The 15748-nt window shown below is 54.2% G+C and overlaps 1 protein-coding gene across 5 annotated transcripts in view; it reads right to left on the minus strand.

Annotated features, from left to right (window-relative positions):
• The window catches only part of PRKAR1B (protein kinase cAMP-dependent type I regulatory subunit beta), a 180833-nt gene that overhangs the window by 26061 nt on the left and 139024 nt on the right, over positions 1-15748 (minus strand). For all 5 annotated transcript variants that reach the window (XM_025378438.1, XM_025378440.1, XM_025378437.1 and 2 more), the window contains 2 exons: positions 11111-11171; positions 5929-6050 (listed from right to left, as the gene is read on the minus strand). In XM_025378438.1, the coding sequence (XP_025234223.1) occupies positions 5929-6050; positions 11111-11171 (183 nt within the window). The remainder of the gene's footprint in view (positions 1-5928; positions 6051-11110; positions 11172-15748) is intronic.

Consider the following 15748-nt stretch of genomic DNA (forward strand, 5'->3'; position numbering starts at 1 on the left):
AAGATCACGAAAATCAGCTGTGACAGCCCTCAGCAGATGCGCCACTGCGGGGCCTGGCTCCCAGAGCCGGCAACGCACACAACAAGGTAAAATCCGAGTGGTCCGCCAGGGAGTGGACAGAGAGGCAGAAGGCGGAAAACACCAGAAGTTGTGCTCGCAAGACTGGGATCGCGGAGTCGGGCACACCCATGGTGAAGGCATCACGGGCAGAGCCTCCCGGCTGTGGGAGGCGGTGTCTGCCCCTCGTCAGTCCCCGCACCTGTCCTCAGCTGACGACCCCGGCGTGGATGTGGAGGGCACGGCCGGCAGAGCCCCCCACCGGGGTGCGGTTGGGTCACACACTGTGTGCATGGGGACGCCCGGCACATCCTCAACACTCAGAACACGCTGCGCGGCTTGGTGATGCCGTCTCCTCTGTTCTGGGGTGAGAACACCGCGTGTGCTGCCTTGATCTGCTCTCCACGAAGATGCACCCGCGATCCATGCCCCCCACACACATTTTCATGATTTTCCTACACAGGGCCTTGGACTCAGCTAGGAGGGGGCCTTGGTCCACAGAGAATAATGTGTGATTGTCTGAACCAGCCACAGCTACTCATTCTCTCAGTTTCAAGACCATTCAAACCGAGGCTGCCAACTCAGAAGCCCCCGAGTGCCTGCAGATATGGCTGAGGAGCTGAGAGCAGGGCTGGGCAGGGGCTGCGGGAAACTGGGAAGCCTTTCACACCAGAAGGGGCATCTGCCAGCTGGGTACGGCCAGACGGGGCTGCAGGTCCAGTGTAGTGGGATGTCAGATTTTTAAAGAGAAGTAAGAGATCCAGATTTATTTTATTTTCTTGAGACAGCTTCTTGCTCTGTGGCCCAGGCTGGAGTACAACGGCGTGATCTCAGGTCACCGCAACCTCTGCCTCCTGGGTTCAAGTGATTCTTGAGCCTCAGCCTCCCAGCAGCTGGGATTACAGGCACCTGCACCACGACTGGCTAATTTTCGTATTTTTAGTAGAGACAGGGTTTCACCATGTTGGCCAGGCTGGTCTCGGACTCCTGACCTCAAGTGATCCACCCGCCTTGGCCTCCCAAAGTGCTGGGATTACAGGCGTGAGCCACCGTGCCCAGCCAGCGACCTAGATTTTTATGTGAAATCTCCTGACTGTAAAATAACAAGTAATCCAAATGTTTAAAAAAACACTGCACAGGCCAACACAAATTTGTCTCTGGGCCAGATTCAGCCTGTAAGCACCAGTTTCTTGTCAATGGATGTAAAACCTAGAGCAATTAAAGATATCTGCCTTTCCACCTGTCACCGCGGTCATCCTGCTGGAGGTGGAGCAGCCGGAAGCGCCACCGCCACGGCTCTGTTGTCTAGGCAAGGAAGGGCTCTACTTATGTACTTATTTCAGCAGCGATAACCGGTGAGAACTGAGGAGCCATTCCTGAAGTCAGCAACTTAAACCAGTTTGTTGTTATCCTTCACAGTTTGGGGTTGGAGGGGCTCAGCCGGGCGGTTCTCACTCGGGGTCTCCTCTGGGGTTGCATCCAGATGGAGGCAGGGATGACCTCATCGGAAGACTCAGCTGGCAGGACGTCCAAGATGGCACAGTCATGTGGCAGCTGTTGACACTGGGCGTTCACGGCTGCGCTGGCCGGGGCTGGGGCTGGGGCTGGGGCTGGGGCTGCGCAGGCTGAGAGCACAGCTCTCAGAGCACAGCTGCTGGGCTTTAAGAAGAGCATCCTGGGAACAAAGTTCCCATAGGCTGTGGTGGAAGCTGTAAGGCTTTGGAGGACGCAGTCTTGGGTACCCTGCAACATCATTCCACTGTATTCTGTCCATCGAGTGTGTACCTAAACCAGCCCAGCATCAAGGGGAGGGTGTTAGACTCCCCTTTTCCACGGGAAAGACAGTCAAGAATTTGAAGCCATCTTTTTTGGTTTGGGTTTTGGTTTTGGTTTTGAGACAGGGTCTCTCTCTATTGCCCAGGCTGGAGTGCAGTGGTGCAATCATAGCTCACTGTAGCCTTGAACTCCTGAGCTCGAGCAATCCTCCCACCTCAGCCTCCCAAGTAGCTGGGACTACAGGTGGGTGCCACCACGCCCAGCTAATTTTTTCCCCCCTGTCTTATGGTGCTGATAATTTTTTTTTTTTTTTTTTTTTTTTGAGATGGAGTCTGGCTCTGTCGCCCAGGCTGGAGTGCAGTGGCCGGATCTCAGCTCACTGCAAGCTCCGCCTCCCGGGTTTACGCCATTCTCCTGCCTCAGCCTCCAGAGTAGCTGGGACTACAGGCGTCCGCCACCTCGCCCGGCTAGTTTTTTTTGTATTTTTTAGTAGAGACGGGGTTTCACCGTGTTCGCCAGGATGGTCTCGATCTCCTGACCTCGTGATCCGCCCGTCTCGGCCTCCCAAAGTGCTGGGATTACAGGCTTGAGCCACCGCGCCCGGCCAGTGCTACTAATTTTTAAACTTTTAGTAGAGATGGAGTCTCACTATGTTGCCCAGGCTGGTCGTGAACTCCTGGGCTCAAGTGATCCTCCTACCTTGGCCTCCCAAAGTGCTGGGATTACAGCATGAGCCACCGTGCCCAACCACCACCCAACAGCCGCCTTCAATACAGCAGATTTCAGCGGTGGGTTTGTGATCCTCGCCTCTGCACACGGGCAAGCGTGCACGCTGGCATTCCCTCCTCTGCACACAGGCAAGCGTGCACGCTGGCAGCCTCTTCTCTGCTCACAGGTGGGCGTGCACGCTGGAATCATGGCTGGGGTCACTCCCCTATCAGGACCTGCCAGAGCCTCCTTCCAACGCTGGCCAGAATCATCACTTGGGCTGCCTGTGGTTTCATCCTTTCCCTCCTCCTCTTCTCCTTTTAAAGAAGCATTACTGTTGAATGAGTCCCCTACTCTACTGACCGGACATACTGCCTGAGAATGGCCCCCCAGCAGGGACCCCCCTTCATGAATGTCCGTGCAGCCTGTGGTACCTTTAGGTTGGAAACAAGCATCATTCATTCATGCATTCACTAATTCATTCACATAATGAGCATTCTGGGATGTGGAGAGGGAAGTGACTCAGGTCCCGGAATCCCACATCCACCTTGTGGAGCTCCGTGAAGGTGGCTGCCCCATCAAGACCTGCCTTGGTGCTTCTTCCAGGTTAGCAGAAATCTCCCAGCGCCTCCAACACCCCAGCCGGCCTGGCTCCCTCTGGCCTCTGCTGCTTCTCCTGCTCTATCCCAGCCTTCCAGGTCTTTCCTTATGGTAGAGCCGCAGTGGGAAGCACCGGGGATGAGGGTGGGAGAGGCCCTGAACGTGCCCCTCAGGGAAGGGTAATGAAGATTTAGCAGGTGCGGGGGCCCGAGCCTGGGTCTCCAGCGAAACACACACTTCCTTCCCACAGGATCTTACTCCAGCCTCTTGCTTTTCCGCCTGTGTTCCAGTGGCGGTGAGCATCTTCCAACACCATCGGCGGCCCCGGCCACGTTGCTGGGCTTCTGTTTTTGTTTTTTTTTTTTTTTGAGACAGAGTCTCGCTCTGTTGCCCAGGCTGGAGTGCAGTGGCCGGATCTCCGCTCACTGCAAGCTCCACCTCCCAGGTTCACGCCATTCTCCTGCCTCAGCCTCCCAAGTAGCTGGGACTACAGGCGCCCGCCACCTCGCCCGGCTAGTTTTTTGTATTTTTTAGTAGAGACGGGGTTTCACCGTGTTAGCCAGGATGGTCTCGATCTCCTGATCTCGTGATCTGCCCGTCTCGGCCTCCCAAAGTGCTGGGATTACAGGCTTGAGCCACCGCACCCGGCCACTTCTGTTGTTTTGAACCAAGACTCTGGCTCCCGAATTCGCTGAAGTCGCCAAACATCTACCAGGACTTGAGCTCTTTGCTGACCTCTGTTTCTTCCCAGCAGCCCGCGGGGCAGGGAGGCGCACTCCTTCTGGACCCAGAATGATCCTGTCACTGCCCACAGCTGCAGGTGTTTCGGCGAGGGCGGGACCTTAAACTCCGCCACCCTGACGCATGCATTTCCCGATGGCAGGTGCAGAGTTGGGGCGTGTGCTTAGGGCATGTGCTTAGGGCGCATGCAAGCATGAGATCCTGCTCACCCTTGAGGGCCGGACACGTGGGGAACATGTCAGACACACAGGAGCATACGTGTGGTTCTGCAGAGCCAGGCAGGTCAGCACGCAGCCTGGACAGGTCACTCATTCCTGCCCAGGGCCACCTGGGGAGGGGATTCCTCTCAGGAGGCCACGACCCAGGCATACCCTCCGGCTGACGGACACACTGCAGGCCCTGGGGTTCCAGCCCGGTTCCTCCAGCATTAATCCAAAGGGAGAGGGCTTCAGATAACCGGGCAGGGCACAGTTCAAATAACCATGGGGCACAGGTGATGTAGGGCAGGTGGGCCCCAAAGTGGGGCTTAGCCTGCCGGGGTTCTTGGCTTTGCCCAGGAAAGGATTCGAGGCCCAGCAGGAGGTGGACTAAACAGCTTTACTGCGGCAGCAGTGTTTGGGGTTACAGCTCCTCGCTGCTCCCACTAGGCAGAGCGCTGAGGGGAGCGGCTCAGGGCACCTGTGCAGTCCCATTTACACCCACTTATAATTAGATGCACATTAAGGGGTGGATGATACAGAGATCTCTGGTTAAGGGTGGTAATTTTCCGGGTCCTCAGGCCGTTGCCATGGGAAGGGGCGGGAGCTCCCGGGCGTTGCCATGGCAACGGTAAACTGACATGGTGCGCTGGTGGGCGTGGCTATGGAGAGCGGCTTGCACCCTGGCTCTGTTTTAGCCAGTCCTCAATTAGGTCCGGTGTCCGAGCCCCACCTCCGGAGTCCAGTCCCACCTGCTAGCTCACAGGCACGGGGTCCCTTGCCAGCGCCCGGAATGGGGGTTCACACGCGAATTCCTGCCCTGTCCTCGGGACAGCAGCTCAGCTCACCCAGCAGTCTGGGTGCGGCCACCGTGGCCTGCGGCCCCAGCATGTCCCGGGGGCTCCACGGAGCCACCTGTTGCCTGCCCGTGGTGGCGCCGTGGTGTGAGATGGCAAAAATGACTCACAAAAATGACTCTACGTCCAGATAGAGAAGCTGCCACCGTCTTTTTAAACTTTTAATTTTGCCATCATCGTAGATTTGAGTGCGGCTGTGAGAAATAATATAGAGAGATCCTGTGTACCCTAAATGTATGCGATGCTCCCGACAGTGACCTGCTGTGTACACACGGCGCCACGCCACGGCTGGGATGCAGATGTGGTGCCATTCCCAACCCCACTCCCTTCCTCAGCTCTGCCCGCCCTTGCACACCCTGTGTGCAGGTTCCCGCCCTTGCACGCCCTGTATGCAGGTTTCATGCAGGTTTTTTATTTTCCTTTTTTTTTTTTTTTTTTTTTTTGATGGAATCTCACTCTGTTGCCCAGGCTGGACTGCAATGGTGCCATCTCGGCTCACTGCAACCTCCACCTCCCAGGTTCAAGCGATTCTCCTACTTCAGCCTCCCAAGTAGCTGGCATTACAGGCATGCGCCACCACACCCGGCTAATTTTTGTATTTTTAGTAGAGACAGTTTTCGCCATGTTGGCCAGGCTGGTCTCGAACTCCTGACCTCAGGTGATCCACCCGCCTCAGCCTCCCAAAGCGCTGGGATTACAGGCGTGAGCCACTGAGCCTGGCCAGTTTCATGCAGTTTCATCACACATGCAGATCAGGCACCAACCACCTTTCTAAGAAGGGAGGCTTTCGATGCTAGAGGACCGGAGGAACCTCGATGGCAGGAGTGTGAGGCCATGGCCCACCCACCCCGTGGAGGCCCCAGATAGGCGTGCGGTCACAGAGCAGCACTGACTCCAGAGGGAGGATGAGGTGGGCAGTGGAAGAGGAGAAGGTAGGACGTGCCCCCACCCAAGCACACACCCAGAGCGCCCACGTGGGAAGCACGTCTCACCTCTGTGATGATGTAAAAGTCATCCCCAGGCTGTCCCTGGACCACGATTTTCTCTCCATCTTCAAACTGGACGGGCTCCAGCGCGTCCGCCACGGTCAGACGCTCCCACTTCTCCAGGGACTCTGTGGGGAGAGGAGGAGGACAGGTCATCCTGGGGCTCACGCCTCCCCGGCCAGTCCAAGACAAGGGCCACCACTCTTCCCGAAAGGTGTCCTCAGAAGCACCAGCTCCGTGACCAGTAAGCTGCATAAGACGAGGCCGTGACACTATCCCCCAGCACCTCTGTGCCAGGGGGCCTGGGTTTTCTTGCAATCAGCAGGTCCCGGACGCATGCAGCTCATGTGCCTGCCCTCTTTACCAGGTGCAGAGGGAGCTATTCTGACAGTTATCCCTGGCTTAATGTAAATACCCAACAGTGAAAACTGACTCCAGGTTAACTCAGTATGAAAATACTTTTGTTATCTTCGAAAGAATAGAGCTGCTTACATTTTTGCAAACAATGGAGTTCCAGCTAAGCACAAAGGCTACTAAGTGGTTTAAAATAATTCAGAAGCCAGGCACAGTGGGCTTTGGGCTGAGGCAGGAGGATCACTTGAGGCCAGAAGTTCAAAACCAGCCTGGCCAACATAATGAGACCCCATCTCTACAAAAAAAAAAAAAAAAATGTTTTAAATTAGCCAGGCATGGTGGTGTGTACCTGTAGTCTCAGCTACTCAGGATGCTGAAGTGGGAGGAACACTTAAGGCCAGGAGTTCAAGACCAGCCTGGGCAACATAGTGAGATCTCGTCTCTACAAAAATTAAAAAATTAGCCAGGCATGGTGGTGCACACCTGTGGTCCCAGCTTCTCAGGAGGCTGAGGCAAAAGGATCACTTGAGCGCAGGAGGTCGAGGCTGCAGTGAGCTATGATCATGTCACTGCACTCCAGCTTGGGAGATGGAGCAACACCCCGTCTCCAAAAAAAAAAAAAAAAAAATACGTGAATAACAAAATAATTCAGAATGGTAACTGCCCATCCAAAAGAAACACTGTTCATCGGGGACTGATCAAAGAACATGGAACTGCATTTAAGTTGTAAGATTAAGGCATAGTATACTTTCTACTCTTTTAGGTCAAAATGTTTAATTCCCATGCCAAGTTTATCTTTAAATGTTTGCAAATTCAATGTATCTTTCCGCCCTTCTCACAAGGTCTTCCCTTCCTTGTCTTTATTCATCCCTAATCCTTGGAAGGGAAAAAAAAAATTACTAACGTCAGATTTTATAAGAAAATAATGATCACCTGATTAACTGTTTCTTTTTTCACACACACTAAAAATCTTTCCTGTCCTATACAAATCAGATGCTACCTATGTAGGTCAGAAGCTAAAAATAAAAAGCAAAGCATTTATTTTAGATCTAGGTTAGGAGGGAGATTTCTCTCCTTAAAAATCTCTGTTGATGCCGTACGTTGCAAAGGAAAATGCTTCCCGCAAACCCCAGGGCCGGGGCAGATTCTGCAGCATAGGGAAGTAGGGTGAGGCCCCCGCTACCAGAGCTGCTTGACCAGCTTCCTAAAAACAGGGTCTGTACCGGCCGGGCGCGGTGGCTCACGCCTGTAATCCCAGCACTTTGGGGGGTCGAGGCGGGCGGATCACAAGGTCCGGAGATCGAGACCATCCTGGCTAACACGGTGAAACCCCGTCTCTACTAAAAATACAAAAATTAGCCGGGCGTGGTGGTGGGTGCCTGTGGTCCCAGCTACTCAGGAAGGTGAGGCAGGAGAATGGCGTGAACCCGGGAGGCGGAGGTTGCAGTGAGCCGAGATCGCACCACTGCACTCCAGCTTGGGCGACAGAGTGAGACTCCGTCTCAAAAAAAAAAAAAAAAAAAAAAAAAGGGTCTGTACCAGACAGAAGCTGCTGAATAATTCAGAACCCAGGCGTGCTCCCAAGCAGGTCAACACATCAGTGCACACCTGGCAACTAAATGATGCAGGTGATTTTTTTAGTGCAATTATGGTTTGTGTTCAGGGTGCAGAAGGAGACCAGCATATGAATTTGGAGTGTTTTGTTTACTGGTTTCCTTACAAGGACAGTCACACGAGGCATTTCATTTCAGAAGTCAGTTGCAGTTAGGAAGTTCATTTCCACATATTTGATCAGCAAATGCTTCCTCTATTACATTTGAAACCTGTAGTATTCTGACTTCTGAAAACAAAAATTATCTCCTGGCTACATTAATCTTGGATGAAAACTGACAGAAGAAACCACAGGGAGATGGCACTTTTGACCCCAGTTGTTTTTTTTTTTTTTCAAGAGACAGCATCTTGCTCTGTCACCCAGGCTGGAGTGCAGTGGCGTGATCACGGCTCACTGCAGCCTTGAACTCCTGGGCTCAAGAGATCCTCCCACCTCAGCCTCTCAAAGTGCTGGGATTATAGACATGAGCCACCACACCTGTATTTTTTTTTTTTTTTTTTTTTTTTTTTTTTTTTGGAGACACAGGAACTCGCTATGTTACCCAGGCTGGTCTTGAGCTCATGGCCTCAAGTGACCCTCCCACCTCAGCCTCCCGAGTAGCTGGGACTGCAGGCATGCACCATCACGCCCAGCTAATTTTTTATTTTGTAGAGATGGGATCCATCTCCATTCACTGTGCAAACTATGCAGAATAAACGCAGCCAAGTGTCCCAAAAAGCACCTCACAAGGTCAGCCTGCGGCCACAGGACAAGGCTGCGTGCACCTGCCCCGGTGGGAAAGCCATCGCCAAGCTCTGAGCTGGAATTCTGCAGACTCGCAGCTCCCATGCGGGCCGTGCTGACTCTATGGGGCCTCCTGTCCAGGGGGCCGAGCCCTGCACGTTCAGGAGGAGAAAGCAGAGTCCCAGGAGCACCAAGGCGCAAACGCCATTCCCAGGTTTCTGGTGTGGGGACAGGAATGCCGAAGCCCACAGCTTCAGCCTCGTCCAGGGCCATCCCTCCTGCCAAGCCACCTGTGGAGGCACCGCCCCACCAGCCCTTTCTGGAGGACTTTGTGCTGATGGTGACTGGGCAGGAAAAGGGAATCGTGTCTTGTTGTTACTCTTCTGGGAGGCCCCGGAGAAGCCGGTCACATTGCCGGCTGCTGCATTAATCAGAGGAACATAAATGGGCGGACGGAGGCCACGCGGCAAGGGCGTCTGACCGCCCCTGAGAGCCCGGGACGCAGGAAGCAAGAAGCCACCTCCAGCCGGAGGTCACCGACGCTCGCCTGGAGCAGGGAGAGGGTCTCGTCCTTCATGGCCTGCAGCAGCCGTTGCCTCGACAGTGCTGGGGAACGAAGGAATCTGTGGGGGCAGGACTGACTATTCAGTGCCCGGTGCCTGGTGGGCACGAGGACCCGGACCACCCAGCTCCGCCTCAAAAGGAACCCAGAAGGGCGGCAGAGGCCCTGCGTTTGGGATTTCGCATAGGGATCAAATGTCCTCTTCTCGGCCCCTATAAAATCTGGGGGACCAACTCGTTTTGTTTTTCCAAGTATGACATTTTTAAAAAGGCACTAGAATTAAAACCAGACACGAAGCCACATGGGTGATTCCATTCCCACAAAACATCCCGAACAGGCAAATAACCCACAGAGACGGGGAGCGTCCGGAGGCCACTGGGGCTGGGAGGGCAGGCGGGGGTGATGGCTCACAGGGATGGGGCTCTGCCTCGGGTGAGGATGGGGCTCTGGGATGGGAGCGGGGCCGACGACGTCATGTGTGAACTCGACGGCCCTGAAACGTGCTTCCAGGAAAGGTCAAAATGTTCGGCTTGATGTGACCTGCATTTTACCACAATCAAAAGAACCTCACACTCCCTTCTCGACATTCCGCAGAAGGATTTCAGAGAGAACAGGGTCAAAGTCCTCCCCAAAAAACTCAGGCACAGCCATACTGCACACATATACGTGCACACAGGCACACTCACACCCACGCACACACACGTGTGTGCACACATGCACACAGACACACCTACACACGTGCACACTCACACCCATGCACACGCAGGTGTGCACACACATGCACACAGACACACCCACACACGCACTCACACCCTCTCACACACTTACATTCTACATGCACACACTGACACACCCATGCACTCACACTCCCCACACACATGCACACGCACACATTCTATGTGCATTCATGCACACACACGTGCACACACACCCATTCACACACATTCTACACACACATGACACGCACACACACCCATGCACTCACACCCTCACACACATGCACAGATGCACATTCTACATGCACTCATGCACACACACGCACACATGTGCACACACACCCACTCACATTCTACACACGCACACACACCCCCCACATGCACACACACCCATTCACTCACACCCACACACATTCTACACACACCCCCACACGCACACACACCTGTGCACACTTGCACACTCATGCACCCACATATGCACACTCATGAGCACACACATGCACACACACCCTCACACATGCACACACGCACACACATGCACACATGCACGCACACTGCCCATGCGCACACACACATGTGCACGGTTCTGCCTGCTCTAGCCCAAGGAGCCCCCACTGGCCTGGCCGGTGCCATCGCGTATAACTCAGGTTGCAGCAGCATCTTCCCCGCCAGGCCGTTGAGCAGGTTCACCAAAGGTGAAAAGGCTCCAGGCGCACCTGAATCACCAGCCTGCCCTGTTATCCTTCCCGGAACTGAGAGCGATGATGGTGGCCTAGAAAGGGCAGAGACAGCTCCCAGAGAAACCGCGCTTAGAAGGGAACCAGCAGAGTCAGGGAAAGCAGCACCACCTAGCTCGCACGTGTACCGGGAGCCAACACCGGCTTTCAGCTCTACACGGACCGGCGTGGAGGGAAGGCTGGGGGTGCGGCTCTGACAGCAAAGGGAGAAGCAGACAGGAAATGCACAGGATGGCAGAGACGCTGAGAAGCAGGGCAGCCCTGCCCACGGGAGAGGAGGCGGGCTTTTGGGGTTTGCCAGCAAGTGACAGTGCGTGTCATGTGTGCACGTGTATGTGTGTGGGCATGTCTGTGTGCTGCGCCCCAAACTTCCATAACACCAACAACACTCAACTTGCCAGCCACTCGGAATGGGGAAGAGGCTGGGGTTGCCAGCAGGCGCCCGGATGTCGGGACACAGCCGGACAGGGGCGCAGCCACTGACCTAGGATGGAGACCTTGCTGAGGAACTCCTCGTACATCTTGCGTTTCCTCAGCGTGCTGCCCTGTTCGGGAGAAAGGAAAAACAGACAAGAACGTGAATCTTTGTGCCTGGATCAACCTGACGTTTCCAGATTTCCCCAAATGACTCTCAACTTCTAAGGAGACCCTCCAAGCATTCCAAGTCCCGAAAGTCCTCAATGACCCGAAGGTTGTGTGAGCTGCCATGGTGTCCTATGCACCCCGCCTCCCTCCTCCTGAGGGGCTTCTGGAAAAGCTCCCGTCATGGCTGCTAAGTGTCCTGGCCGGCAGCAGAGTTCCCCACCCAGCCGGGGCCAGTGGTAGGTCCACGCAGTGAGCACACAGCCAGTCAGAGCCTGAACCCGGGTTTCTAGCCATGAAGGGGAGGGAGCTCATAAACACATCTGGAGAAACTGAGGCCAACACAGACACTCAAGCACATGACGCAGAAGGGAGAGTGCTACTGACATCAGCTGAGACCCTGGATCCAGCCATGCCTGAAGCTGCATCCTTACCCATTGAAGCTTGACTTCCCTCACCCCTGGGAAAAGCATGCTGAATAATACAATACCAACACACAGGGCCCTGTCCATGTTATGTGAATTAGAAATCAGAATTCATTCCAGAAACTAGGATTATAAATGTGAATTAGAAAAACACACCCTTTCTTCAAGCACACATCCCAGCAAAGCTGACGGGCCCCGGTGCAGACAGGAATGAGGCCCCTGCTCCAAGCAGTCGGCTCCAGCCTGGTGCGCAGAAAGCAGCCTGGGTCTCAGCCCCTCTCAGCCGTCTGCCTGGGCCTTTGTACAGTGCACGAACTCCACAACTGTACAGAGCAGCCACATGGTGGGCACGACTGAGCACCGCACATTCAGAAAACAGAGACACACAGTCCGCCCGGACAGCAGCAAGCCCGATTCTGCTGAAATTCAAATGGTATCATCCATCGACAGAGGCCACGTGTTCGAGTAGGGTGTATGCTGCAATGTGAGTTGGACCAAGAGACGACATGCTGGTGACGAGGTTTTTCCATAACCCTGGATAAGTCCCCTGGGGTGTGGAGAGAGGAGGGAGGAGGGAACCTGCTGTGTTGAACGCCTACTCCAGGCTGGGGAGGGGGGCTCTTGGACACGCTGACCCACATTGAACTCGCAACAGATAACCCTGTGAGGGGAACATACTTTTATCCTTATTTTCCAGAGGCAGAAACTGAGGCTCTGCAGGGCTGAGTGACCACCCTAGACAGGAACCACAGAACCAAGAAGGAAAGCCTAGAGCGGGCTCTAAAAGCCCCAAAGCTGCCCCACCTCTCCATTTGTCAAACGGGGATGTATTTTACTCCTTCCTGACATGCTGTTTCATGAATTCCCATAACACCCTGAGACAGAAAACCGCAGTGAGCAGTGTTTACCAGGTGCCTCCCACCTGTGCGACTGACCACGTGCTGACCACGGGCACACAGACACAGTGGCATGTGCAGTTTCTGAACACATCCCTCCCCTCTCCTCCTTCCTGCTGTCTGGCACATGGAGATGATGGCTGGGGCTGCAGCAGCCATCCAGGGCCCCTGAGGAGCATCAGTAAGAGAAAGCTGGTTCCCCGGGCCCCACAGAACAACGCACCCGCCCTAGACGGACTCCTTCCAGAGCGTGAGAAACAGCCGTTGTGGTTTAAGACACTGTTATTTTGAGTATTTCTATTACACCTGGCACGGCAGCAGCTGGCCCCCAATGATCCTCACTTGCCTCCGGGTGTCCACACCCTGTGTGGTCTGCACCATGATGAATAGGGCTGATGGAGGCAACTAGAGAATGCTAAGGAAATGAGTCTGAGATTTGCAAAGCCAGGTTGTAAAAGATACTGCGGCTCCTGCCCTGCTCTCTCCGGGATCGCTCGGCTGCAGAGAAGCTCAGAGGAGGAGCAGCGCCTTCCAGCCACCCTCCAGCCCTGTTGGGGGAAGCCGCCACAGACATCTCCTCTGCCCCATAAGACCTTCTGATCCCCACAGCCCGAGGAGGGTTCCAGGCCAGAGCCGTGCAGCTGCTTCCTCCATGACCCACGGGAAATGGAACAAATGTAACATTGTTGACAGAGGTCACTAAGTTTGAGAGGAATTTGTTACGCAGCCACAGCTAACTGCTACATCCAGGGAATTTGTTACGCAGCCACAGCTAACTAATACATCCAGCAAAATTTAATCCTAAGGGTTAGGATAGGCTAGGAAACCTAGGTTAGGATAGAAAACTATAAACTCTTCTGAGCCCTGCAGGCGGCTGCCAGGGACCCTCCCAGCTACCACAATGCCTGGGGACAATGGTGAAGGAGGGTCATTTATCCCACCTCCTAAACAACGTACGTAGGAAGGAGATGTCAGGAAAGAGAGATGGGCTGGACATGAGAAGCAAGACCCCTGACACTCAGAAGAGCCCCCCAAATGCCTGTCAGTCTCCCCAAACTTTCTTCTCCTGAGGGGTGCTGTTCAAAGCGTCTTCCCATCCACTCCAATCACTCACAGGAACAGAAATTGCAATCAAACACCACTTGGTGTTTACCGAGCGCCCTGGACAGGGGCAGGGGCTGTGTTCAGGGCTGTGCCCATCACATTGTCACAACTCAGAGGGCCAAGGAGGAGGAGAACGCTGAGGTGAGTGCTTCGGAGGAGTGCGTCTGAAGTTACCCACTGCCGTGGTGAAGTGGGGGTCTGCCCTAGCCCCGTCTCCAGGACCTGCGCCTACCCACGACCCCCTCTCCCTTTTCTTGATGCCACCCACAGCCAGATGCAAACTTCCTTGTGTCTCCCTTAAAATGGGACCCCTTGGGCACACCGAAAGTGGCTCCATCACATGGGAAAATGAGGGGCCACCACAGAGCCCCTTCCACAGTTGGGGTGAGGAAGAGCAGCCCTGGGGACACAGTGAGCATAGGAGAGGCAGCCCACAGCCCTCCTGTGCAGCCCTCCTGGCTAGGATGGAGCGGGACTCCAGCTACTGGGGCAGGAGGCCCTGCAGGAGCGGAGCAGAGAATGAAGGAAGGGAGACGGATTGCTGCGGAAGGAAAACAGCTCAAGGGGGAAGGGCTGGAGGAAAGGCACGTGATGCTAAATGCCTGTCCCTGGAAAACTATGACAAAAATGCAAGCTCCAGTGAAATGGGGGAGGAATGGTACACAAGTCCCCGAGGCACAGCGGTGACTTGTGTGGGGCTCAGGCCAGGTTTTTTCCAGTTGCTTATTCTGGACCCTGGCGGCGAGGCTGACCTTTCCCATGGGCACAGGCCATTTCCGGTAGCGTGGCCCTCCCCACTCACTCCCAAGCCTCCGTCAATGTCCAGAAACAGACTCGTGGAGCTGCGCCAAGCTTCCCACTCACAGATCAGATGACTGAGCCCAGCAAAGGTGTGGCTTGAGCCCAACTTCCATGATGGGGATGAGGACCCTAAGGACACCCACCCTCCCCTGCTTTCCAGAGCCTCAGCATGGAGGACACCGTGGGAAGCTCACTCAACGTGGACAAGTTCAGGTCTGAATGTGTCACCTGCATCACTGTGCCCTGGTGAAATGAGACCATAAAAATCCCTGCCTTGCTGGGCCATGATGAGAACTGAGTCTCAACAAATGTTATGTTGCTGCTAATGGTTATGGTGGTGATGGTGGTGAGGACAGCCACAGTGGTGACGACGATGGTGGTGGTGATGGTGATGATGGTGATGGTGATGAGGACAGCAGTAGTGATGGATAGTGATGGTAACGGTGATGATGGTGGTGACAGTGACGGTGATGGTGCTGATGGTGGTGATGATGGTGACGGTGGTTATGATGATACTGATGGTGATAATGGTGATGGTATTGAGGATGTTGATGGTGACAATGATAATGGTGGTAGTGAGGATGGTGATGGTGATAATGGTAGTGATGATGGTGATGGTGGTGAGGATGGTGATGGTGGTGATGATGGTGATATTCACGGTGGTGAGAATGGTGGTGATGAGAATACTGATGGTGAGGATGGTGATGGTGAGGATGGTGATAACAGTAATGGTGATGGTGATAACGGTGGTGATCATGGTGACAGCAATGGTGATAATGATGATAGTGGTAGTGAGGATGGTGATGGTGATAATGGTAGTGATGATGGTGATGGTGAGGATGGTGATGGTGGTGATAATGGTGATAATGATGGTGGTAGTGAGGATGGTGATGGTGATAACGGTAGCAATGATGGTGATGTTGGTGAGGATAGTGACAGTGGTGATGGTGGTGGTGATGGTGATAATGGTGGTGATGATGGTGGTGATAATGGTAGTGATGTTGGCAATGATGATAGTGATGTCAGGGGTGATAGTGGTGGTGATGATGGTGATGGTGATAGTGATGGTGATGATGGTGATAGTGGTGGTGATGATGGTGATGATGATAGTGATGGTGATGATGGTGATAGTGATGGTGATGGTGATGGTGATAATGGTGGTGATGATGGTGGTGATAATGGTAGTAATGCTGGCAATGATGATAGTGATGGCAGGGGTGATGATGGTGATGGTGATGGTGATAATGGTGGTGATGATGGTGGTGATAATGGTAGTGATGCTGGCAATGATGACAGTGATGGCAGGGGTGATAG

Source organism: Theropithecus gelada, chromosome 3 (assembly GCF_003255815.1).
Source record: "Theropithecus gelada isolate Dixy chromosome 3, Tgel_1.0, whole genome shotgun sequence".
Lineage (NCBI taxonomy): Eukaryota > Metazoa > Chordata > Mammalia > Primates > Cercopithecidae > Theropithecus > Theropithecus gelada.